The 26,576-nt window shown below is 39.4% G+C and overlaps 1 protein-coding gene across 8 annotated transcripts; it reads right to left on the bottom strand.

The window, feature by feature from the left end:
* Positions 1–891: 891 nt before the first annotated feature.
* LOC109998114 (LIM domain only protein 7) lies at positions 892–26,576 on the bottom strand. 8 transcript variants are annotated; one of them, XM_065952856.1, is made up of 31 exons: positions 26,434–26,576; positions 26,145–26,223; positions 22,249–22,319; positions 21,700–21,769; positions 20,235–20,341; positions 19,704–19,734; positions 16,961–17,074; positions 16,714–16,879; positions 15,792–15,930; positions 13,160–13,219; positions 12,305–12,476; positions 11,809–11,957; positions 11,397–11,580; positions 10,590–11,198; positions 9,239–9,574; positions 8,504–8,618; positions 7,681–7,842; positions 7,364–7,536; positions 7,176–7,239; positions 7,000–7,059; positions 5,354–5,379; positions 5,110–5,217; positions 4,918–4,989; positions 4,325–4,518; positions 4,005–4,049; positions 3,652–3,704; positions 3,387–3,558; positions 3,091–3,279; positions 2,879–2,984; positions 1,815–1,917; positions 892–1,485 (listed from the first exon to the last, which is right to left on the bottom strand). In XM_065952856.1, exons 1-31 carry the CDS (start codon positions 26,481–26,483, stop codon positions 1,463–1,465), a joined length of 4,002 nt encoding a protein of 1,333 aa, XP_065808928.1. In that variant the 5' UTR covers positions 26,484–26,576; the 3' UTR covers positions 892–1,462. The 8 variants fall into 8 exon arrangements, with proteins under 8 accessions (XP_065808928.1, XP_065808929.1, XP_020508505.2 ...); XM_065952857.1 differs by lacking the exon at positions 7,000–7,059 and adding an exon at positions 6,514–6,549; XM_020652849.3 differs by having other exon boundaries at positions 26,145–26,245; positions 26,434–26,570.

Genomic DNA, 26,576 nt, shown 5'->3' with positions numbered 1-26,576 from the left:
AGCTTTTTTCGTGGTAACTGGTGTAGTGTCTATAAATGCAGGAGGAAAAAAAGACCTGAAGTGCTTCAGTGGTTTAAAATCGGAATAAAATGAAACAAAATCCTTTAAACGTGATGAGCAAAATTATTATGAAGTGTAGTGAACTGATGGAGAAGTTTATAAAAGCAGGTAAATCTTCCATGAGTAACCGATGTCAGAGTTAGACTCTAAAGTGGTCAGATCTGGACAACGTTCACAAGAAACAGACTCACAACACAACGATAGTCGATGGGAGTATTTCATGATAAAACGCTCTTTGTTTAACCAGACATACGGTCCAACAAACAGGTCTACAGTAGAGTCAGATAAAGAAGAGAAATTAGATACTCCTTAAAACCTTTGAAAATATTCACAAGTTTTCAAGTATTTTATTTTCAAGAGTTTACAAGAGGGAAAGTACTCACAGCACACATTCTTTATTTCAGATACTGTAAATGTTGCATTATTTTAATTTTAATTTAAGGTTAATTCATACTTATAATAATAATCATATAAATGGGGTTGCTGATGGCCTAACTGTTTGGGCGCACCTCATGTACGGAGGCTATAGTCCTCCAAGCGGGCGGCCTGGGTTCAAGTCTGACATGTCATTCCCCACTCTATCTACTATCCTATCAAAATAAAGGCAAAATGCATAAAAAAACATTCATCTGAAATAATCACATTCATAAATGCTGCAGAGTACCTGTACTTCAGTTCTGTTGAAACACACAGCATAAACATTTGAAAAAGTTGTGTGATCTTGAACAATGTGACTCAGATGTAGGTCCAAAATATCCTTATTTTAATGACTTTGAATTCAGAGACAAATGATGCCACCATGTGGTAAACAAATGAAACAACCCCTTTGGATAAAACTCTGTGTACTTTATTCAATTAACATTGTATTAAAGGTCATTTTTAATGTTAGAGATACATGTGTTTGACAGACCACTTATTAATCCCAGAGTGCACTTAGTGAGATTAGAACAAAGAAGAAAGTGCTTCAGTACAGAAGGTTAAAAAGGTGCCTCCAAACAGGTGTTACATTAATGCCGATTATCTGATATCTGTAAAAGGCTATTAGGAAAATATCAAACTAATTATAACGGAAAAATAACATTATTTATCAAACACTAATCATTTCATTACTTTATTTCATATATTAAATTTGACTGAAAACACATTAGCAGAAGAAAGGACAGACACACTAAGTACTATATTAACTATATTTAAAAGAACAGAAGTCAAGAGTATTATTAACCCGTGGATCCACACGACAACATTTTATACCACATCATAGAGTTCACAACTTGTTATTGTAGGACATAAAAATCGTGCCTTGGCTGTGTGGATGATATCACTCCGTGTTCTTGCAGTTTTTTCTGGCTGAAATTCACCCTGATTCTGGTGCTACTCAGTAATCCTGAGGGAGGTGAGTTGCTCACATGGAGGGGGCACAAGGGGCTAAAAGTTGAATAAAAGATCATCAATAATAGAATTTGATTTGCTATTCAAAGTTAAATATCATGGGCATTAGTACAGCCCAATCCAAATTCAGTCTGTTTTAGTCAAACGACAATCGACAATCTGAGGAGGTTAGAGACAGGGACAGGTGTTGCAAATTAGCATCCGCTAAAAATACTATGATACCTGCATTGGATGGGCTGAGTTCAGTTTGTTCATGTATATTGTATGTGTCCCTATCCAATAAACCATAAATAAATAATTAAAACTATGACGTTTGATATGCCGTCTGAAAAAATAAGTTTAACTGATTGTCCCACAATACTCACACTTGAGTTGAAAATAGCAGGGCTCACAGAAGGGCTTCCTGTTTCGGACTCGAACCTGGACTCCAGTTTCGGTTCCTCCGAGGTGTCGCTGGCAGCCCACGCACTGAGAGGAGGGAGAGTTGAGAAAACATTTGAGGATTGTTCAAGACAAAGCTGACCTGCAGCGTGGGCCTTTGTGTCTAAATCACCTCAGCAGAATATGTGAAACCAAAGCACTGAAATGAGCGTTGTTTTTGCATTAACAACACTTACAATCTATAAATATTTGATGAGTGCTTTGTGCGCATGCAACACATACAGAGCGGAGGGTTGAAGAAGCGACTGTTACATCTACATGCTAATGAAGCCAAGTCAATTAAATCAGGGGATCCTCAGCCAGTGACATATTCACAGTGAGCATCTGAAAAGTGAAGCGGGACAAACTGGTGGGCGTGTTGCTCTTAACCAATCACATGCAGTGAACAGAAAGATAAACAGCACTCGAACAACCAAACAAGAATTTCTGTCCACCAGGCCAGGAGCCAAATACACATGAGGAGAGAGACAGGTAGGAAAGATAGAGGCATGGAAAGGTGGCAGAAGTTAACCTATAAGCAGATTCCTATGAGCACATGTGATTGTGATTAATTTAACTACAGGTGTGAGACTCTGTGACCTTACTTAAAGGTACAGTCACAATAGTCTTCAGCCCTATTTAAATGTCCCCCAGAGGCGCTTGAATGGACAACTTTGTAAATGAAATGGTCATTGCAGAGGAATGGTGAGAAAATATTAGCATATCAAGGACATTGATTTTGACATGGCATGCTCATGCCAGCCATAACATTGCATTTTGTCTTTTCATGTGGGCGAAGATGTTTTTGAGAACTTTTTGAAACAGAGGACAAAAACATCTGTTTCAAAAAATACCCACCTACATACGGCCTTATCCAAGTCTGACATGTAAAACTGAAGAGTGTGCACCAAATAGGAGGCCCCTCTTTAGATGGGAATGATGAACAGAGCAGTTACTCGTAGGGCTTGGAGCTACTGTGACCGCACCTTTACCTGAAGTGACCTCTCACCTGGAAACAGGCAAGGTGGAAGCAGAGACTTAAGGTCTCTATGACCATGGCTGCCCCACTACCCAGGAGACGTTCACACACACTGCAAGTCCTCCTGCCACTGATCCTGAGGCAGCACACGTCAACAGTGTGAGGCCAGAATGTATGATCAAACAGAGAAAATAACACTCATGCACAAGAGAAACAGGCTTTATAGTTGCATCATCACCAACCTTCCTTGATGAGCAGATTCAATCGTTGTGCTTCTCTGGTATGGTATACCTCCAGTGCTGTAGCGGGAGGATGAGTTCCTACTGGGAGCACCATAACCCGAGGCAGCCGAGTGTGGACGAGGGTAACTGAATGTAGTGCTAGAGATTGGTGGCTGGCGGAAAGTATCCAGGTTGTCCAGAGACTCATATCTGCAGGGAAGACAACACATTTGCTTTGCATTTTAACTCTTTTAAGAAAAATAAAAAGACAGGGAGAAAACATCATCACCAAGAGGACATAGTACAGGTGCACCCACCTCTTGAGAGGAACACCCAAATAGACTGGTTCCTTGTAAAAGCTGCTGCTGCGCTGACGTATCCAGCTGTTGTCAGTCAGAAGATGATTCCTCTTCTTCATCTCCTCCAAAATCTGCTGTCTCTCTTTCTCACCTTTAGAAACAGAGTGTCCCAAGCTTTTCCTCTGTTCACCTGGACCAACCAAAGCAAGGGAGGTTAGCCTAGTACACTGCATCGCCAGAAAAGGGAAGAGTTTCATTACAGCGAGGGGTTGACCAAACTTACCTCCGGGCTGTTTGTGAGTGCCAGCTAATACAGGGGTAGACAAGGACTTTGCCCTACAAAAAAAGCTCCCAATTATTTCACACAAAAATGAGAATACTTTGGATTTCAGGATCTGCACCAGACAAGGCTGCATGCCGATGTTGGCTACAAAGTGGGTGACACTTTCACATGGTTAAAATCATTTTTAAATGATAGTATTCAAACGATATTTTGGTAGCTTAGCTTTGCAGACAAACACACTAAACTTGGACCTTTATGCCCAGAGCTATACTGCATATAAATAACTTTTACACGATAACTACTGTAGGACTGAGTCACACTGAGAAGGAAACTTGAGCTTGTTGTGTTCTGACCTGTGTGCAGGCGACAGCTGTGCAAAGCCACACAAGTCCTCAGCCCTGAGGTGCAGCATGAACAGCATGAACAGCATGACCAGCATGACCAGCATGACACGAACAAAGCAGCAAGAAGCGCATCAAGTTCAGCACCAGCAGCAGTGAAGAAAAGATCAAGACAAGTTAAAAAAAAAATAAAAAAATAAAATCAATGCTTAAAAAGGTTGCTTTTAAATGTAAGCAATAAATGCACCACACACAAACACTGTTACACTCAGATGGAGTGATGGAGAAGAGCTGATGTTGACTTAAAACAAGTGGAGGAAAAGTTTATTTACCAGGCTTGTCCATTGATCCTGTCCCTCTGCACTCCTTGTGTATCACTTTGAGTCTTTGATCCTGCTTCTTTCAGGTCATGTTTCTCAGGGCTGTGCTCCTCGTCTCTGGTTTTGTTTGTCAGTCCGTTCACATGAAACGGGGTGCTGGAAAAGCTCTCACTATCGTTGGTCATCCCACCAGCAAAGGTGCTCTTCTACATATACACAAAAAAGGAAATAAATTAAGTTTTGTAGAAACAATGGGAAGCACTTCAATGTATCATATGACAGGACTTTCATTTGGGGTCATATGGATATCAAAACTGCATGAGAGGAAAGGAAAGACCAGAAAACGAACATTATATTTATCTGTAAAAGTAAAAAGGTAGTCTGTTGATCTTATTACTGTCAAAAAACAAAGTCAGACTTAAACCAGTCTGACATCATCACAATGTTGGGAAAACATGAAATCTTAGCATATCCGTAAGACAACGTTTATACTCTGGAAAAACTATTTCATATTATAAAATACAAGACAAGCAATGACCATACAGGAGAAGCTTCATTAACCCATTCATAAAAATGAAGACATCAGAAACTATCTGCATGCAAACCTCTCCCACTGCATCTTGTTGTGCTTTCTGCCACTCAGCCTCCAGCCTCTCCTGATCCCGCCGGTACTGCTCCTTAAAAAAAAAAAAAAAAAACACACACATCTTTAAATGTTAGATGATGATTCAAATTAAAAATAATGTTCAGGTCCTTATCTTTTTTTGCAATTCTGTGCTGGTGAAAAGATTGTTCACCTGTAGGAGGCGCTCCTGTTCTTCCTGCCACTTCTCCTGACGCCTTCGATCTTCTTCATGGTCCCATGACCAGCTGGACGAGGAGGGGCTGAGCGATGGCACCTGGAGCTGGTGATGCAAAAAAAAAATAGATAAAAAGATTCTAACAAGATCACAGCACAGTACACAAACTCTATAAAGACACACACAGATAACTTATGTTTCAACACGCTTTGATTAAGTAATAATGATGGTGGTAACTTACATCAGATATTGCAGATTCTGAACCTCCTGAGGAAGAAAAGAGGAGGTCAGTACTGGAAAACATACGTCGGGCGATCTCCTAAAATAGATTGAAGTTGTGTCTAAAGGTTACACATTCATCACAAAACGGCTGGAGATACATTAGACCGAGAATATAAAGCATTATGGAAATGCTTTGGCTCAAACAATGGATGACTTATGCATCATGCATTTTGTGTCTATATAAACATACAGTATGTATGCACCTTTTCACACAAGCAGTGATCAAACAGTGCATATTTTACTTTGATTTCTGACCCCTGACAGATCTTTTGCAGCATCTGACAACAAAGTTTGCTCAGGCATTAGCCAACAAATTAACTGTACCGCTAATACAGTTTACATTACACGCTTGTGTTATAGAAAACAAGACTTACAGCAAGTAAACAGTGTACCCTGCAACAAAAATAAAGTTTTAACAATGTTAACTATAGGCCAAAATATGGCCTTTTATTTTTAAAGAGGCTGTAGCCATCAAAGCGGGGATGCCAGGATTGGACTCCAATTTTCAGCCACTCTTCTGCATGACCGTTTCTTACTCTCTCCACCTGATTTCCTACTCTATCCACTATCCTGTCCTTTAAAATAAGGCAGAAAGAAGCCCAAAAATAATTCTTAGAAATAAACAAAAAACATTATTTTTGGGCAGAGGCAAATAAGCAAAATAACAATACAAAGTTATCTCAGTTTCAGGCCTGCAGCAATATCTGGTCATAACCCTTGACTGAACAAGAATAATGTATCTTTATAATTAGTCTTTGATCACAACTATAAAATGTAAGGTGGCCCACATAGCTGAGTAGATGAGAGTATTTAGGATTTAATCTTTAGTCCTGATATCAGAATCAGCAGATCTCTATGTAAATCAGCAAATATGTCTAATGTATCCCCAGCTTCACAATACTACATATACACACTTGAAAAGACATGGTTTAGCAAAGGCTTAAGCTTGGAATTTTAAAGTGGGTGTAAACGGTTTCACAAACTGCATCACAGCAAATCTGCTTCGTCTTTTTGGTGAAAATGCTCCACACAAAAAAAAAAAAATTATTATTTTAGACAACAGCATGCATCCCAAAGTACAGCCAAAATAAGAAAACACCACACAGTGCAAACTTTTACCACACAAGTAAACCCATGAGCTGAATCCTGCAGAGCCTGAAGAGAGAAGCCATTGAAGTAGGACATGCATCAGATTTATTAACAACTGCAAAGGACAGCAGCATCATAATCCAGCCACATCCCATTAACACATAGAACATCTAATACTTCAGTAAAAGGAGAATTTGATGCACACTGTATGTTGTAAACACAATGATTGCTGTCAGATCTGTGTTCACCAAAGACCTGCAATGTTGTATTGCCTCAGTTAATCTTAAATTAAGAATAAGATATATATTGAACAGTCATTTGTGGAATGCTTCAACAAGAACAGATTATATATTTAGTTCATTTTTTTCCAGGTCCCCTTCTTTGATTAAAATGCTTACGTAAGTCCTTTACTTACATCAATCTTTTGAATGCTTTTATTTAGCAGCTAAACCAAGCCAAGCCCCAGCCCCCAAAGCTGCTGTACATAAAAGGTTCAAGCTTAAACAGGAATTTTACCTTTCTGTCTGAAAAATTCAGCCCTGCGTCTCTGATTTTTCTTTATAGCATTATTATTATCTAAATGAAGAGGAAGGTCGGATAGGGTGAGGAAGTACATCAGAACAAACTTCATGTGAAGAGTTACAGGTGTTTATCTCGATTGTTGCCGTTACAGACTTCATGCCTGTTATTACCTTTAGTTCTGGCTGTCCTGTTGTTGTCAGCAAGCTCTCCGTTCATGCCTTTACCCTGCATAACCTGGGCAGGTGAAAGAACACCAAGATTCACCTGATGAGCACCACTTATCATGATGCTGCAGGAGAAGAGCTATTTGCTTCTATTTTTGAACTGAGGATAATAAGTGGCTTAAACGTTTGCTCACATTGTCGCTCTGCCAATTGGATTTTGACACTTTCACTGTGGTGTCTGTAGAGGCACCACTGTTGGCATGGTGATCAGGGTAACCTATCAGAACGGGAGCTGAAGCGGTTAGATTGAGGGTCATCCTGCTCTGGCCTGGCTGGTTGTGATGACTCTCCTCACTGGTGCTCCAGTCTAATGAAAATAACCACTCATGAACTGAGGCCACACTGTGAACCAATATTTGTGCCCGCAGGTAAAAAGTTAGAGGTTCAATTATAGCAAATAATTTCACAACGTTACCAAAAAAAAAATCTTCTCTTTTCCTCATTATCTTACCTTTGTTGCCATAGCGCCGTATGTCCATAGTCAGACTGCCGGTCTGCAGGGAAGACGTCATTTTATCCTTCCAGTGGGTGTAGTTCATGTGTGCCACTGCAATGCCATTAACAGCCACGATCTCATCGTTCACACACAGCTGGCACAGCTCCGCCGGACTGCCTGAGGAGGAGGGGGGACAGGTGTCATGAAAATGTAGAAAGATGACAGTGTAGCATAAAACCAGAAAGACAAAAAAAAGGAAGCGGCTTCAAAAAATATTTTTTTAACAAGAGCTGAGAAACAAGCTGGAGTATTGAGGACAAGGTTGCTGTCATTAGCTGAAAATGAGGCCAGTAAACCGAATCTACATAGCAGCGAGTAAGTAAGACATCTTCTAACATCTAATTAAATATTCATGACGGAGTTCAAAATCAATGGCTACATTTTGTAGAGCAGTTTTTAGTTTAATACATACATGGTCAATGTGCAGATTCAGGAACTTTTTTCCTTCAGCATTTTTTTTTTAACCGACCTCCAGCCACATGAGAGGCTTTCTTGTGTTTTAGCATTATTGTTTGCGTTTTGGTTGTTTAAAATTTGTGCAAGGTTTCTCTGTCATATGTGTAAATGTCACTGATCTGTTTCTAAGTGCAGGATGTTTGAATACATTTCCCTACAAAAAAAACCTGAGAGCACATTGCACATACAAATGCAGTCTCTTTAATCAAAATGTCCTTATATTACTTTATATTTCTCAAAACAAACATGGTGACCTAACGTTAAATGTGATGTTAATGAGAAACTACAGTGAACAACAGTTAAATAAATCTAAAAGTCTTACCTGGCTGAATTAATTTGACCCTCACCCCAGTAGAGTCCCAGTGAGTCTGGAAACCAAAGTCTGGTCTACTGTTGGGTTTAAGAGTAAGGCTCACTCTCATGTCACTGTGAGCCACCTGAAACACACACACAAACACACACACACACACACACATGTAAAGCTGACACCCTGTGATCCAATGTCCTACGCGTCCCAGAAACTAAATACTTCAGAGGCCTGCTACACAAATAGTGACACATAGAGGGGCCAGGTTATTACATACACAACAAACACAATAGTCCAATCATCACAGTGAACCTGATATAAATGTCATCCTATGCGTTTTTTTTTTGTAAGAGGTTTAAATGTAATACTTTGAAGAAAAGCCTTTCAATAAAATGTACTAAAACATAATGAAAAAATCTAACAATCATCTCTGATGTAAAAAAAAAGTAAATATAATAAATAATAAATAACTAAAAAAATATGCTTCTGGTGAAATAGCTTTAAACTACTACTACTACTACTGAAAACACAGGCAAAACATGCACAACATCAGCACATTTTTCTCAGCTAGCGGTGGCTAATTTAGTCCTCAACCAGCACCATCCCTGACTGAAAGACGATTCTGTTTCATAATCCCGAAAGGAAAGTTTGATTAAAAATATTCAAACTGTCCAAAGATAATTTTAACCTTTAACATGTGCTTCAATATATGCATAACGTCCACCCATGAGTCCTGAAAATACATTATACCTGTGATTGGTCCAGAGCTTCATAAGTAGGAAGGGTGGAATTTTTGTTGTGGTGGGCCTGCAGGTTTGAATAAGGCTGCGGTAGTAGCAGGTTTTGGCTGGAGGGCTGATGGTGATAGCCGTGGGCCTGGAAGGAGGTCTGGCTTGAAAGAGTGACACCCTTTACCTCCTCCCCCTGATCTTTACCATTCTGTTGGCCCTGTTTCTCTTTCTTCAGTAAGATGGCAGCCTGGAACGGACTCTTCAGATGGATGGTTGCAGTCTGTCTTTTAAGTGACGATTCAGCGGGATATTCCTCTGTCTCACATTTCAACTGCAGACCCTGGTTGTTGTCTACCTAGAGAAGGACAAAACAACAAATGCTCAGAGTGGCAGTAAAGTGACATCTGATTGCACTATTTATATTTCAGCATTGAAACGTCACTGTAAGACTTGTACAGAACATCTATAGTCACACAGCTTTGTGAATATGAAAATGTGTAACCTTGCATTGAGTTAACACTCTTCACAATGGTGCAGCAGCTATTTCATTATTTATGAGGAAGGTTGATCCAAGATAACAATGATAACACACACTCCTATGGACATCCCCCCACAAAAAAAATATATTAATTAAAAGAGCCAGATGCACACTTATACGTCCATGAAGCCAGATACTGTACCATCTTGACTGTACGATAAAGATCTGCAGGTGGTTCCTCCTCCTATTCTAAAAGCTCAAACGATTGTGAAACTCTGCAGAACTTCAAGTTCCATATCCCCTATTTATCTCTCCATCTCTATCAGAGAGAGATATTTATGAAAAAAAATAAAATAATCTGTCACATTTCAAGTTGGATGCAAACTAGGCTGCAAAGTTTGAATGAATTATGGGTATGGACTGTTGCATACAGATTGTTGCTAATGTATATTCCGTCACACAGTGTTGTAGGTTTATCTCAAAATGTTTACAGTAATAGCTAATTCTTCAATGTATACTTGCATGAAAGCATGTCATAGTGAAAGCAACCTGTAACACATACAAAACATATCTGAGCCATCTGATTGGACTTGGTGATAATGGGCTCAGTAGTTCATTTTAGAAGTTCACACGGACACTGCCCACGACAAATCTGTATTACCCCACATCTGCAAGTAATGCAACAATACATTTACTACATACTACCCATGAGTAATGTTCACCAAATTTACAATGCATTCCCTTTTTAAGCAGGCTTACAGGTTTACTGAAATTTCAGTCAGCCCTTCCGTAGACAAGAGTTGTTTTATTCACTCATGACTAACTGTGAGGAGACCATTTGGTTTAACTCTACTAGAATCAAAGAGCACCAGTGCTTCAGCCCTAAACTTACATTACTCAGTCTGGACAGTGAGGACACCCTGGACTGCTTGCTCCCAAAGGGTCTGGCTGTGATTGCAGATGAGAGACGAGTTGAGCCCTCAGATCTCCTGTAACCACGAGGAAGGCTTGCTGAGCCAGACCACGACCCAGCTCTGGAAAAGTACTTGTAGCTGCCTGAAGACTGTTGGCCTCGGCCTTGCTGCACAGCTGGTTCACAAGATTCCTTCTGGGTGTCTTCGTGGGACTTGTGGTTTTGATGTGTCAAGTCCACCAGATGATCAATACCTGGCTGATGAACTGCATCAGGGCGAAGAGTTGTAACTTTTGGGTCAACGCAAGATGTAACCCTGTTGCTGGGCGACTCTGTGGACTTGCTCGACTGTAGAGTTGTGATCAGCGTGGAGATTTGGTTTGTGAAGACATTTTCTGACTGGGCGGATTCAGCAGTGGGTTCGAAAGGATCCAGACAGCCCTGGGCTCTGATGGGGGTCTGGGAGCTGAAAGGACAGTCTGGAGAAGGTGTGGTAACTCCTGCTCCATCTGAAGCCAGGGAGGCAAAGTGAGTCTCCTCTCCCAAAATGATCCCATCAGAGGCGGGCATGGATCCAACGGATGCCCCCTAAAAGAAGTTGAAACTGGCTTTTATTTTATTACGTTAAACAAATAATTATTCTACAGATGCTATACAGGATCTGTGCCTGAATATTTGCTGTAATTACTTATATCGGTATTTTCATCACAAGTATACTTAGTAAATATGCCCAGTGATGTGAATAAAGATCATGGAGGTTACTCAGAAACAAAACTGTAGACTTACCGGAGAGCGGGTTGAGATATGGGGACTAAGTGGAGCCGTGGGGCTGTAAGGTGTCTCTGTGGCGTAGCTACGGGCCAGCAGAGCACGAGTACGTGGCTTCAGATCAAAGCTTGCTGATTTCAATGGAGGAGAGGTGGAGTAAGGACGGGGGGCAGAGATATGCCTGCGTGGTGACTGTTGGTCTCTGGGAAATTAGCGTGTAAGGAAAGAAGAGGAGATGTAATAAAAGGAAGCAGAAAGATGAGGGGGGGAGGGCATGTGTCATATTACAGGAGTTCACCGTGGCATACCAAACAGTTATCAAGCCAGCTCAGCGGCTATCCATACAAAACTTTATTTTAATTCTTGGTGACAACAAAAGATTTTGTTCAGATTGTTAAATGATTTTTGTTACATTTGTAGTATGAGCTACCTCTTCAGCCGTCCTTCTTGTGCTCCATTTCTGTCAAAGATTCTGCCGTCCCCATAAGCCATCTGCTTTATGACATGCTCCCTGTCCAGGGACTTTCTGCGGGGTTCAGACTTAGAGCTCCTGCGACGGTTCTTCCACTTTGTCAGGTCCTGTAACAAGTTAATAACCTAATACTTTTACTTTTTACTCAAAGTACTAGTACTTTGTATAAAAAAAGCAATGTAAAGTCAATATTGAATATTAAAACGGTATTAAAAGAGACAATTGGCTAAATATTATGGGATATTACAAATAATGTGTAGCTCAAGATTAACTTTCAATCCCAACTTTGAAAAAAGCATAGTTTGAGCGTCTTACATTCCACCACACCAGGGAAAACTTTACAGTTAAACAACACAGGGAGCTTTGAAGCATAATCACAAAATGCTACAAATCAGACCTTGTCTTTCTCAAAACAGTTTTGTTGCTGTTGTCTTTTGTTAACATTAAGACTTACATCCTGCCACTGAGCTTCACTGTCCTTGGCAGCCACGCTACACTTGTGTTTGTTGTCGTGATTCCACTCCTGTGCCATGCCGGCATCTTGGTACACATCATCATAAATGGTGTGACCAGCAGGAACTTTCCGCACAGGGTACACCATTGGGATGTCAGTCAGTGATTTGCTCCTGGTACAGAGAGAATCAAAGAAGGAAATGATGATAAATAATAGATCAGAGTAAAAGAAGATGACATTTAAAAGACTGAAGTCAAAGGTTTTACAAGAATAAGAGCAGTAGCAGAAATGATAAATGGCAGAAATGCAATCACACAAACATGTCATTTTAAACTGACACATTCTAGATGACAGGCCGGCATGTCCCAGTATTTACAGCTGCAGCACGGCACATTCTGCATCCAAACAACAGAATCGGTAGCAAAGTGCGAGCAGAGAGGAGCATGCAAGTGAAGTAACGCAGCAGTACAAATAGCAACAGATGTTGCTGTCTGGATAACACAGCAGCCATGAATTTTAACAGGTAATAGCACTGCGCTGGGCAAAAGAGATGTGACATTCAAGTAACTTACAGCTGCCGTTAGCAGATGGTAAATCAAAACTGTGACATCACTTGATGGGAGGAACCAGGACTGTGCTGACAAACAATCCTGTAGTTTGTCATAAATTCTACTGGCATGTCTCTGCCAAGAAATGAATAGTGGGAGGTACACAAAGTGCTCCATGAAAAGGCAAGTTATGTTTGCCGCCCAATTTCCTCTGTATGTGAGCTCAACAAAAGCAGAAGATGAAGCAGCAAGAAAGCAGCCTCAGAAAATGTTGCGCCGATGATCGAACCAAAACTTTAGGACTTACCAAATCCAGCCAGGGTTGACCTGAAATGATCTCTCAGGTTTGACCTGGATTTGATATGCTCTACACAATCAGAAAAAAAACAAAGACTGATGAACACAATGTTGCTATAAATAAAAGTAACCAAAATCCATAAACCACATGAAGATGATGACCAGATATACATCATATGCAATCAATCACATACCTGCTGTACACACAAGACCTTGGCAGAATCAATGCATTAATGCTGAACAGTATTTAAGTCACTTTATTGAATCCAATGTGACACACTTTATTTTTACATATCAAAACCATTTTCACAAAGAAGAGAACATGGGAAACTGGTGATATAAATACCATGATCCTGTTATGGTTATTAAAGTACGACACAACTCATGAAGTGAGTCACTCAGCATGGTGCTGTAAAAGTCCTCACATCATCATGCCAGTAACTGCCAGATAATTAGTGAGTAAGAGTTAAAAAATATATATAGTTTAAGTAGTGTCATAAAACATATATTGGATATAGAGAGCAATATTTGCACATCTTAATCAAATTATTTTGTTTGCTGATGGATTAAAATTTTGCAAACGCAACAAAGACAGGTTCACTCTATCATTGCAAAAAAAGAGGAAATCTGTACAAGCTCCCGTCAACAGTCTGCACAACATGAAGTGTGTGTGTGTGATGTGTGGTGTGTGGTGTGTGGTGTGTGGTGTGTGCATTAATCTGCTCCAGGTCTGGATCTTCAGGACAGGACAGGAATGTTTCTAAGACATCGTTCTGAGGCTGTCCAGATGCGGCTGAGATGTTTCATTCTCTGTCAGACGTCACAAGCCAGGAAATGATGTCACAGTCAAACTCTTGCTCAGAAGAACCCAAAGCTTTATGGCTGCAGTCATTGAGAGAGGCAACAGGAAATGCAGAAAGTGAGTAAAACAAAATTAACACTGGAAACAAAATGCCTTCCAAGTAACAGGACAAAGAACTTAAGGTTTTGTGATTTTGCGAGGTTAGCTCATGTTAGCGCAAGCTTTCTCATTTTGACTGGCAAACTATAATTGACTTTGTAATGCTCTTAAGAAAACAATATACAACAGAAGATATAAAACCACCTGCCATTATGTCAAATAGAGGTTATTGTACCATCACAAACAAAAGGTTTATTAGATTTAAACTATAGGAGGCATAATTTAGACTAAACCATGACTTGCTGTTAAATAATGCATCAACATTGTTCGCTCGTTAAGAATTTTCAAAATTAGAAACCTGCAGGATTAGTTTTGCCTTGTACTTGTTTTATGAGAGTTTTAAATGTTTCTCTGCCTTGCATCATAAATAAGTAAAAGCAGCAAACACACCTTAATCTTTGCATTTTATGATACCAGGGTCTTTTCTGGGAGCCGAGGTAGATCGTGCGCACGTGAGTCTCCTCTTCAGGTGTCCAATATCGTGGTAAGAAGCGGTCAAAGTCCGGGTTGGTAGAAGTCTGATGAAGTGTCTGTTGTACTCGTCGTAAATACAGGTCATCTAGGACCGGATCCGCGTCGGTGTAATCATCCTCTGAGTCTTCCTCGCACGAGACATACAGGAAAAGATCTTCATCAACGGCACAAACAGGAGTCACAGTAAGGGGAGGTGGAGGAGAGATAGGGGCATCTTCAGTGCTGTGGCAGAGAGTGGTACACCCACACCTGTTTACATCCCTTTGGGAGGGTTATACAAAGTGTCTCAGAAACTGTTTTTGATCGCACAAAAGTTGCTTCAAAACGTTGAAAGGCAAACGTTTTAAGAGGAATTGCTGAGTTATGAAAATAAGGTTATGGTTACTTGGCACTTCTCATTTTCCAAGCAGATGAGTAGTGGGGTAGTATGGATGAGCATTATCAGAGCACTGACATCCAAAGTTCTTCACACGGCAGCTCCATGTTGAATTAGTAGAATGAGATCAAAGCTTGCAGACACCTCAGACTTATTCATCAAATACTGCACATACATCTACTAATGAAAATAAAAAGACAGTGCAATTTGTCAAGCACCGACCAGGAGTGAACGCTTGTTGGGGCGGTTGAAGTACTGCTGCCAAACAGACCCTGACACAGTCTTCAGAGTTATGTTACCATGGTAAATAAAGGACAACTGGATAAAGAGTGGCACAACAAACACACTTTTTCAGAGGAGGCCAATGGGTCTTCAATGTCCCAGACAGAATGAGTAATAGTTTAGGTCCAGCTGCAGGCAATAAAAAAAAAAAAACTATTTACTCAACACTACTCATTGAAGTATGTAAGTATATTCATAAAAACAACCTAGCAGCCACGGTCCCAATTAAAAAGACCTTTGATACTGTTGATCATGATCATTACTTTATAAAGATATCACTCAGCTGCTCAGTCTAGTTTGACTAAGTAAACCTATTGTGCTTCTAATATCCAGAAACTAAAGATAGAAGTGAACAAATAGCAGCATAGAGAGGGATCATTTGCATTAAGTATGTGCAAAAAAGAAGAAGAACATTTTTAATTTGAGTGAGGAAACAAAGGGTTAAATAAACATACCAAACAAAATTCGCTCAGTCCTTCAGCAGCTATGGACGAGTGAGTTAGTAGCAGCAAGTGAACGCTGTGTTCAAAGGAGATACATTAGCAGTACCTGGAGAGTACTCCATTTTCTTCCTGTCCTTGTTTTCTCTGTAGCAGCACTGGAGGGACATGACCTTTGTTTTGCTGGGTCGAGGGCTGTGTGGTCTCCATCTTGAACACCTGCTCGGCCTCTGCGTCACTTCCACAACCTTGAGATGTCAAAAAAAAAAAAAAAGTGATTAATGATCAACAGAAAAGAAACAAGTTAAGCGAACAAGGAGAGAAAAACTTGAGAGAAAAATGGACTTTAAAACTCTCAGAACAGAGCAGAGCAGAGCAGAGCAGAGCAAGCTCTTCAGTGGACGACTGGGTGTTCAAGTAGACGAGCCTCTCGTGGGCAATGTGTCAAATATTTCACGACTCTTCCATCACCACAGTGTTGAACTTACTCCAATTTGTCACTGACGTGCTCTGAAACCGAGCACGCCAGAGAGCAGACTAATGACAGAGTGAGTCAGCAGATCAGCAGTTTCCAGAATGATGTTGATCCAAGAAAATCTATTCAGATTGACAAAGTACTGGATATAACAGATTTGACTGAAGTCGTCACCAAATGAATGTTTGCCAAAAATATGTCTGCTTTTGTTTTTGTTTTTAGTTTTTCTGATTTACATAAGCTGATAGAGTTCAGGAAAACAATGTATTTGGAGTGGAAATGATGCCTTTGTATGAAATCAATACAATAATGTGTGGTGAGCTTGGACAAGTGAGAAACATATCGAAACGTGCACAGCATCAAGATTGTGTTAATTAGAAAAGGACAACAGGTGTCAATATTGGCCAATATGATGAGATTGCTCATGATGACCAAGTGATCTGAAAGCTGCAGTGCAGAATCTTTAGACTCCAACGAAAAGGGAAGCACACTCCAGGTGGTTTGTTAAGCACACCTTATTAAGTTAAAGAAGACAGTATGCAGAGTGGAAATGTACCTTCACAGTTTGGGCGAAGAACTCTGGACTCCAGAGAGTCGATGCTGTCCACACAGTGATTCATCTTATAGCTTAGCCTCTTATGCGGGTACTCCTCCTTGTCCTGGTCCCAGCCGTCTCTGTACCCGCTGTCTTTCACAAACACATTACCGCCCTCATCTAGAGCCTGGATTTGGAGGGCAATGTTACTGTAAGTAAGAACAAGAAAGGACTACAACTGTGTTAAAAGACCAGAAGCCCAGCTTACCTTGGACAAGGCCAACCCCAAGAGTCCTTCAAAGGCCTTCAAGTTAAGCTGGGGACCGCTGTAGAGAGCGTCTAAGTGAGCCTTACGACCCAACCAGAAGATAGTTATCAGAACCTAGGAAGGGATTGACAAAAGAAATCAAAGTAAAATATGCCAGATGGAATGTGTAGTTTTTGTTTCATTTAATCATATTTTTGTTTAGGCATAGTTATGGAACAACATGAATAACCCGAACCTCTACAAGCTCATCCTCAACAAAACAGAAACTCCAAACCAGAGATAACCATAGCAGGGAAGACAACATTCCTTTCAACTAATGCAGGAAAAAAATCAAGGAATTTACAAAATCATGTTGAAATGATGACCCCGATTAAAATACAAAAACCTTAAAACATCAGCAGGCAAAAAAAAAATGTTTATGATGGTCACATCCAGTCATCTCTGTTCAAAATATCATGGCAATCTATTCAATGCTTTCTTGACCAGAGTGAAGTAATGAGAGCCATGCTAGTAGCAGGCTAACCTTTTTATAAATCATCCTTAAACACAAATAAGGAATGTTTGTTTTTTCTTTTTCATGTGTTACAGGTCATGAAACTGTCCCCCAGCATCACCACAATTAATTGTAGCTGGTCTAGGGATGAAATTTTCAGAGACCTCTACAAAGAAAACACAACAGATCCTTAAACTCACGACTGATAGTAAAGATGGAGAGTAACAGATTGTGAAATGTCGGCCTCCATCTGACATTTTTACTTCACATTTGCCTTGAAGCGCAGTTTTCCCCTGATAGAGAAATTTAGACTCCTCTCTGCTGCTGCTCCATTTGTAATTTAAGAAAGTCATCACTGAGCAGCCGATACAAAAAAAAATCCATGCAGGGTCTTAAGAGATGATGGAATTGACCAAATATTTAACGGCATAATGCTACCTCGATGAAAGGACAAGAACTTTGAGAGGTAACAAATGCGTTTGTATGAGTTTTCCCATTCTGTTTGATCAGTGTCTGCAGGAAGCTTACAGGTCAATAGAAATCATTCACTGAATAGTGGAATTGTCTCAGAGTTCTCGCCTTATTCCAGCTGTATAGAATCTCTATAACATAAGTAAAGTTTAATATTGGGTTTTCACTCGATCATACATAGATTCATTATATGGAGTCTTCCACTGACTGCATTTTTGTTAGCTATTAAACTTGATTAAACCATTGACGCCAAGATGTGTCCTGGTTTACCCTCATTTGTTCAGCCTGAGATTAAACCTTTTATGTTAGTCAGGCAGTGTAAGCACAGGGACAGGAGGTTGTTATTGTTTTCTAAAAGCTTAACATCTGCATGATGCCAAGGAAATAATTACACAGCATGCAACAGATCGTCATAGGTTAATCTTATTAAAAGTCATTATTTTATTCTTAGAAAATTATCAAGACAACCCTGAAAATCCCCCATCAGATGCTGCCAACAATAATCATATCACTCAAATGCTTGATATTTAGGAGGCTGAATTTGAAAGATTCCTAAAATTAGTATGTAGTAGGCGCCTGGTTGAAGACGCTCTATATTCACTTCCAGAGACACTGAAAAAGGAGGGGGCTCAAAACAATTCCATTCGCTGTGTGTACTGAAAAAAAACAATGCTTTTTTACAAGTTTAAGGAAATATACAATTTCCTGACATAACAAAAGAAAACATCTCATAAACTACTGAATTCTTCGCTTAATCTTAGACGTCGATATTTCTTTTCAATCTGACCTAGAAAGGCTTTCAATGTACTGGGCTCCAAAAACGAAACACAAGAGAGTCAATGGATGAAATAAGACCACACTCTTTCTTTGGAGACATTTTTAAAGCAAATGACTTCCTTCACTGTGAAATGAAGAATACTTAATCAGTAGAATATGAACAGTCAAACATGCTTACAAAACCACATACAGACTGTGTCAGTTAATGTGAAGGTATTGTGTACTTTGTTGAGGTTGTGATAAAGTTTGTCAACACAACACCCAGCTCTGCTTTACAACTTTCAAATGATTGTCAATTATTTTAAATTATTGAGCAACTTGGTTTTAATTATTTGTGGATCTTGTTCCAGAGGCGGGGGAAAAAAACGGTGGATTTCATTGGATGCAAATTGTCCCTAATTGGTAAAATGGGAAAAAAAAAATTTGCAACACCCGTTCCAAAGAAAGAGAGCTCTGATGAGCAGCCTCATTACTGGGTCCAAGTTGTCAGCTATTGTGTGATTCAAATGAGGCTTCCTCGATAAACTCATCAGCTTCGGAACATGCTAAATACCAGCAGTGCACACAGGCGTGTACACAGTCACAGTACTCACATGTTCAACACACAGAAAACTCATAAACAAAGTATGTGAGGCAATGAGTTTACAGATGCAGTATAAGGCGTAGTGTTGACCACATTTTGGACACACACTTTCTGGGGTTTAAAGCCAGATTTTAAGTGAACCCCAAACTCAATCAGTAAATAACACCCAAGACCATCATCACCCTGCTTCTGGCTGCTGGTGGGTTTTTCCAATATCTGGATCTGGGGCTGGAACCTGTACAGATCCTTGGACCTGGTCTGACATGGAGGTACATTTTGTGCCGGTGTTTAGGGGACTTACTAGGTTTAAGTGGGGTAGGACAAAGTTTACGTTTCGTTTTTAAAGCCTTCGGAATGATGAATGAAAATTAAAACTGTTAAGGAGGAAAATAAATGAGGAATCTTTCTTCTCAACTTACATTTTTGAGTCTTCTGTTGCTTTCATCTCGTCTAAAACACATGAGGAAAACAGAAGTTAATATCACTTTAAACTGTAATTTACAGAGGGACAGAGCATATTATTAAACCAACATGCTATTTGTTGTGTAAAACAGATAGAGCTGTTAGTGGGAGGGAATCATAAAGTGACATTTCAGCTATTTCATTTGCAAAACGCAACTAATCATCTGCTTATCAGAATAATACAGAGCCAGCAGTCAACTCATTTGAATCAGCAGCTTGTCAGCCAATGTTAATATCTTTATAAATGCAAAGCAGCTGTGAAAGTCATCCAAAACTGAACACCTTTTGGAGCACAGGTATTGCCATGAATAAAACATTTAGTGTTAAATGTCCCAGAACAGCCGAAACCAAATGTTTCACTTTATAAAAGTGAATTTCAATATATTTTTCAACTGATGATAAAACAGGTGAAAGTTGAAAAGGCTTTACGTTTGCTAAGCACATACTATCAGCGTAACAGCACCCAGAAATATGAGAGTAAAGCCCACCTGACTGTTGCACGACTGGACAGGTCCTGCAGGTCTCCTGGATGAAACAACTGAGAGACATTCAGTCCCAGTTTCCCACAGGCTTTTAGAAAGACACTCACATTATCCTGAAGATAACCACAAAGAACAAAATAAGACCAGAGACTATTTCTATTGAGACTAATTTTTATCAATCATCTATAAGTATGATGAAAAATGAAGGAATTCGACAGCTTTGAACATGAAAAAAAAAACATTGTGTCCAAACATTGGATATGGAATCACTGAAATTAAATGAATGGGGTATTTTTATGATGACCTGCAGAATTCATTTTAAATGTTCCATTAAAATCTGTTTATAGACTCAAACTGTAACATGAAGCTTTTTGTTTAATTCATTAAATGTAATGAACATTTTCACATTTTCTTTGTTTTTGTTGTCTCAGGACGTTTCTAGGCTGGTGTGTTTCCTCTAAGCAATAAAAGCCGTAGATGAGGAGGGGATACAATTCAGCGATTGGACATGATTCACACTGGTGAATATAGCAGACAGGTAAGTAGCGGCAAAGAAGAGAAAACATTTTCACAGTGAGAAGGAACGCTACGTGGATAAAGCTTGTTCCAAAATGAGGGTGAACATCAGGTTGGTTTTCACCTGCAGACAGACAGGTGCCAGACACCGGTGTTTAGCTTGTGCTAGCTTGCAGTGTAGGTACAAGCAGTAAACGTACACACTATGTCCTGCATTGAGTGTTTGTTTCTGGAGGCAATGAGCCCAGAAGGAGGGGCCCAGTTTGAATGTTGCGTGTACAAGCACCTTTAAAGCTGAAATTATAAATACCATGCAAAGACAATATACTTACTGCAAATTAAAGGAAGTTAAGGGTTCTACAAACAGCATGTTCAGTCTCTACTTATTCAAATTGCAACTTGAAGGGTAGAAAATCAATGTAGTCTTTTAATAAACATCAACAGTAATGTTAAGTAAATTAATTTCACATTTAATAGGCTAAAACATGCAAAACAACCGGTGTGGTCCTGTAGGCTGTCACATAAACGCAGAATCTCTGCTGTATCTCACACCCCACCATCAAATACACTCTAGTCTCTGTTGGAGAATGTCTATCGCCCTCTAATGGGAAGCTGCAATTGATCTTTACCTGCCCTTGCTTGGGGCAGTTTAGGCAATTATACTTGGATGGCGCCATCCAAACACGGCCTGAAGTCGGAATAAAAGTCAGCATTTGCATTCATAACCAATAAAAAAAAAAAACCTTTACATATTCAGATGTTGGATTGTCGCTCTGAAAGGCAGTTTGAAGATCATTCAAACTGTGGCAACTCTGTCTCTCACTGCCTTACGCAGGAAACCACAAAATGTGTCAAGGCTTCCTGGTAACTAGGTGCCGTTTTATTTTCTTATGTTACTGTAAAAAAAAAAACCATGTACTGTCTCACACACATTAAGCAGTTTAAAAACACTCACCAGGCCAGCAATGGGAGTAGAAAGCCTGTTTACCCTCTTAATGATCCCTGGTTTCAACTGGTTAATCAAGCTATAACAAAAAGGATACATCCATCTTTATGAAACACATATTTGAGAATCTACATAATACATTGATAAAACTAGGGCCCCAACAAAAAACTATATGAAAACAGAGTATGGCTTTAAGCAAACCTTTGTTAAATAAAAAGGAAATATAAAAAAAAGAAAATTCAACATGAGTGTGAACAATTATGATCGCCAAAAACAAACAGCTTGAAGTTGACTTTCATTACTAGACTTCTGGGCTTTTTACTTCTTAACAATCCATTGATGATGATACAAAATTCTTATGTGAGGGTATCTATTTATTCTGATTCCTCAGATTTTGTTATTTACCACATTTTATAAGCATCAAGCTAAAAAAAAAAAAAAGCCTGGTTGAAAAAGCCTTACTATACTCTCTTGTAATGGAAATGAAGCTTGAAGTCAATAATCTTCCATTGAAGCCCAAAAAACACCAAACATTCAAGTTTGAGCATCAATACTCACTCGCAAAGCAGGACTCCATTCTCTAAGGCAGCACGGAAGTTGTTGCTACCAAACGATTTTCCAGTCACTTCCTAAAAAAAGAATACACTGTTAGAATTTTTTGGTAGGCCATTTGAATTTTATTTTCTTTAGCAAAAACTTTACTTAAGATTGTACTTCAGTTTTCTGTCAAGAGCACCATGCTAGCTAATGTTAGCCTCAGTGCTATGACATTCACTGTCATCGGCTGCTTCTTCACCTCCTCTCTGTTGTGGTCAAACTTGGAAAGAACAGACGTTTGATTTTTTTCTGAGCTGGAGCTGTGAACACCTCACATAAAAACTTAATCATGGCATCAGTCCTGCTGATTAATGACCAAAACTAGGTTACTTCCCCAATTGTCAGTATGGGGGGAATCTGGTTTTAATCAGTGACAAAATTCTGTATTCTGAGCTGTAAATGCGCTGGTCACTTTTAGGATTTATCTCACACTCCTTAAAAATTGCCCCAAAACTTCATAAAGACAAGGTTTAAATGATCTCTGTAAAAAATAAACACAAAATATCCATCAAGCAAAATAATGGGCCTTTAAAGAGTATACAGTATGTTGGCAAACATTCCCACTAAACAATTGAAAATATGTTTTTGGTCAAATCAAAGAATACAACACCTAAATGAATTAACATGACAGAGGCAAGCACAAGGCAAGCAGGCTGTGTAACGAGGCCATAAAAATGGGGCCATTAAGGTTCGGCTCCACAACGAACAGAGGGCCCCAAAAGGCTATTCTTCTCACTAATTAGTCCTCCCAGGAATCCACCATCACAATACGTTCTTGGTAGATCTGGGCAGCGGGCATGGAGCAAATGATTCTCAGTGGAATCAGACAAACAATGCACTGCCAGGTTAGCACAATAAAACACAATCATGTGGTCAGGATATTGTCTGTTTTACAGAAACAAAACTTTAATTGGTCATTTCAATAAACGACCGCTTCCTCTGAAGCCACAGACTCAATGGATTTCTACCAAGTGTCTATGGGTATAACTTCTCCAGCAAGCTTAATATGTTATGAGAGTTTATCAAAGCTGAAAGAATCAGATACTGGAAGTATAATGATGCCTATATTATAGGCCATTCATATCTACAATGTAGCTTACATTTTTTTTAATGAAACTTACAGGTGATGCAATCAATCATAACTCAATCAACCCTTTTTCAGCTACTTCGATAATAGAAAACTCTCTTTAACCATTTTTTTAAAGCACAGATGCCACAAACATTTGCTGTTTCTGGCTTCTAAAAGTCTACAATATTATGTTCAGCGTTCAACTTTGTTTTTACACTTCATAAAGTTTTTCCTTATTCTAAAAAAAGGAAGCAACTTGTCAACCTGTTTAGTTAACAGATAGAAAAAAAGACACCCAGCCTCATTCTATATTAAAGAGGAAGATCAAAGTGAGACTGTTAAAGTTATCATGCAATTAAGACAATCTGGCAAATCAAAAAGGGTATTTTTTGGCTTGGATACCTTTTTTTGTTTAAAAACGAAAACATCAACACAGTTCTCCTCTTTTAACATCAGTAACACGTGTGGTCAACGTATCCATCAGAAGTAATTAATTCCCACATGACTGGAAAACAGTAATTATAACCCAAATGCCTAAGGCTCGAGCACCTGACCAGATCTTTATTTACATTTATTTTAGACCAACGTACTCAACAGAGTTGGCGACCTGTTGCCTTACCAAAACTATGAAACAGTATTCTAATGAAGGCAGTTGTTGAAGGGTAAACTTATTTTTGGACTTTGATACTGTGAACATTGAAATTCTCACACAAAGAAATTTAAAAACAAAGCAAAAGCTTGGTTTCGATCTTATCGTGAATGCAGAGAGCAATGTGTAAGAATAAAATTCTATAGGCCTAGTCATCTGTCCAATCTTGCCGAATGGGAATTCCACTAGGTTCAATTTCAGGGCCCTTACTTTTCAGTTTATATATAAATGATTTACCTGACATCTGAAAAACAGTCAGCTGCCAAATGTATGCAGGTGACACAGTTACATACGTGCCTGCAAAAATCCCTTTAGATGGCGACAGATATTCTCTCAAAAGGAACGTCTATGTGTCACATGGGCTTCACATCTGACCTTGAACTATGATCGAACAGTGTCAATGTGTTTTTCAATAAAAAAAATAAGTGAATGAAAATTTTAGTATAGAGATTGATTAGAAAGAGATAAATGATAAACATGTTCAAATTTGTAGGTGCTATTTTAGATTTGTATAACATTATAATGACTGAATAGCATCACTATTTCTGTATTTCTTTAAGTCTCACGCCTCTGTTTTAATCCCAAAATCCTAAACAGGAACAGGGACAGGGGTTGAAAATAAGCCACCGCCAGTAACCTGTATGTGCATGGCATCAACTTTGTATTTTACATATGAAACAATGCTCATTGCATATGTCCCTATTAAATAAACAAATATATCAAACAAAAAACAATATGCGAACATGTCAAACCCAAACATCTTTATAGAGACCTCACCTCCGGCAACCAAAAATCAAAGCCAGTATTTTTTCACTATTTTGATTTTGAACTGGCACATTCATCAATAAAGGAAATACATATTGCTGTAGCAATGTTTTAAATTAAGTGAAACCACACCACATTTAAGAGGTCAAACTCATCCCAGGAGATGGTATTGTTTTTAGAAAGAATTGGACTGTTTAGCTCCTATTGCATCCCAAAACTAAATAGCCTGTTTACATGATGTAAAAGAGGCAAATTCATTTCTATTACTCCTCCAGTGAAACGGGCAATGAGAAAACATTTACATGGGATTGCTGCAGCTGATGATAAACAGCAACCATTTCTGGATGCTTTCATACAGGCCAACAGAAGCGTATTATTCTGCAATCTGTAACAGTGGATATTAGTGCTAACACATTTACTATGTTGCTTGGCACAGGAAAGAGTTTATGACACCATTTAGCATTACCTTAAAAGCATCCAGCATTGTTTACCACCCCAACACAAACAGACCTCATCAGTGTTCAGCCAACCTTTCATCCGTCAGTGCAGGAAAATAGACGAGTAAAATTGGCACGGGCTCACCGCCAAGAGAGCTCTGGACAGAATTCTCATAATGATCCACTCAGACACAATCGACATTAATGGTCCCATTTAGAGTTGGTCAACATGCAGCTCTCAAAGTGTGCAAGTTGAACTCACTGGTTATGATTTAAGGATTACAACTTCTACAATGTTTGGACATGAGGAACATAGAAACAGCATTTTCTATAAAAACCACATCCTCCACAGTGTGTGCATAGAACAACCTGCCTACACCATGCACTGATCACATTAACCACAGCATATGTGCAGGGAACTGACTTGTCAGAGCAAGACACACGAGGGGACAGTCACTAAAGAAACCAACACAAAGGTGTTGTGTTTAATTTAAAACATCACCTAATTATAGGCTATCTGCCTGTCCTCCATGTGCATTCCCCCTGTGAAGCTGCCTGCAGTCAAATCACGTTTTATCTGCAAACCACAAAAGATTCTCACAAAGTGTTCGGAGGCTGTGTTCGGAGGCAAACACTCACCTGAGTCTTATCAAGGTACACTTTGCATTTCAACTCAAGATAAGTCTGTAAATGTGCCTCAGTTAAAGTCCTCTTATAGCAGCTGTTACTAACAAGGGAAAGTCCAAATGATACAAACAATGGACAAGTGATCTTTCATGGCTGAAATGACTGCCTTGCTAACAGGAAACATTTCTCCACAGGGAGTTAATTAGGGGGACTAAATCTTCATGGCTGCTTGCACATTCAAATCAGAAGAGTAGCTGCACACTTCTGATGCTGTAAAAGTATTTAAAAAAGATGAAAGAGAAGTCTATACCTCAATCCAGCGTTGAGCCTCGTTGAAGGCGTCTGCACAGCTGACACTTGTCTGCTGGCGCCACTCCATCTTCAATCTCCTGAGCAAGCAAAGAGACGACTCTAACAGAAGAGCGAAAGACACAACTTTTATCTACCTCGTACAGAGCACGAAAGCCATGAACATGACATAAACCATCGCTTAACTTATAGCATTATGAAAAGTTAATTCCTTAAACATGAAAACAACTTAAAAATTGATATAGACAGAAACATTTTGTTGTTGTCAAGTTTCCGGTTTGTTTAGTCACCTGTTCTGTGCGCAGCTGCTCACCGGCGAAAGTTCTCCGCTAATTGTCATCCAGGTTGTGAGCAGACACTTTCACCACAAACTTTCCATCACTTTCCAAGTTCTGCTTATTGGGTGAAGAGGATAGGGAGGTATCCGCCCACT

This window comes from Labrus bergylta, chromosome 3 (genome assembly GCF_963930695.1).
Source record: "Labrus bergylta chromosome 3, fLabBer1.1, whole genome shotgun sequence".
NCBI lineage: Eukaryota > Metazoa > Chordata > Actinopteri > Labriformes > Labridae > Labrus > Labrus bergylta.
The sequence above is the reverse complement of the archived record's forward strand: the minus strand, read 5'-3'. Positions and strand labels throughout refer to the sequence as shown.

Bases quoted from the DNA above. Each gene is read 5' to 3' on its own strand.
- LOC109998114 (XM_065952856.1), bottom strand. From the start codon at position 26,483: ATGACAATTAGCGGAGAACTTTCGCCGGTGAGCAGCTGCGCACAGAAC. The intron at 16,880-16,960 runs GTAAGCTGGGCT...CTCCAAATCCAG, and splicing joins TGGGGTTGGCCTTGTCCAAG to GCTCTAGATGAGGGCGGTAA. The intron at 2,985-3,090 runs GTTGGTGATGAT...GTGCTGCCTCAG, and splicing joins GAATCTGCTCATCAAGGAAG to GATCAGTGGCAGGAGGACTT.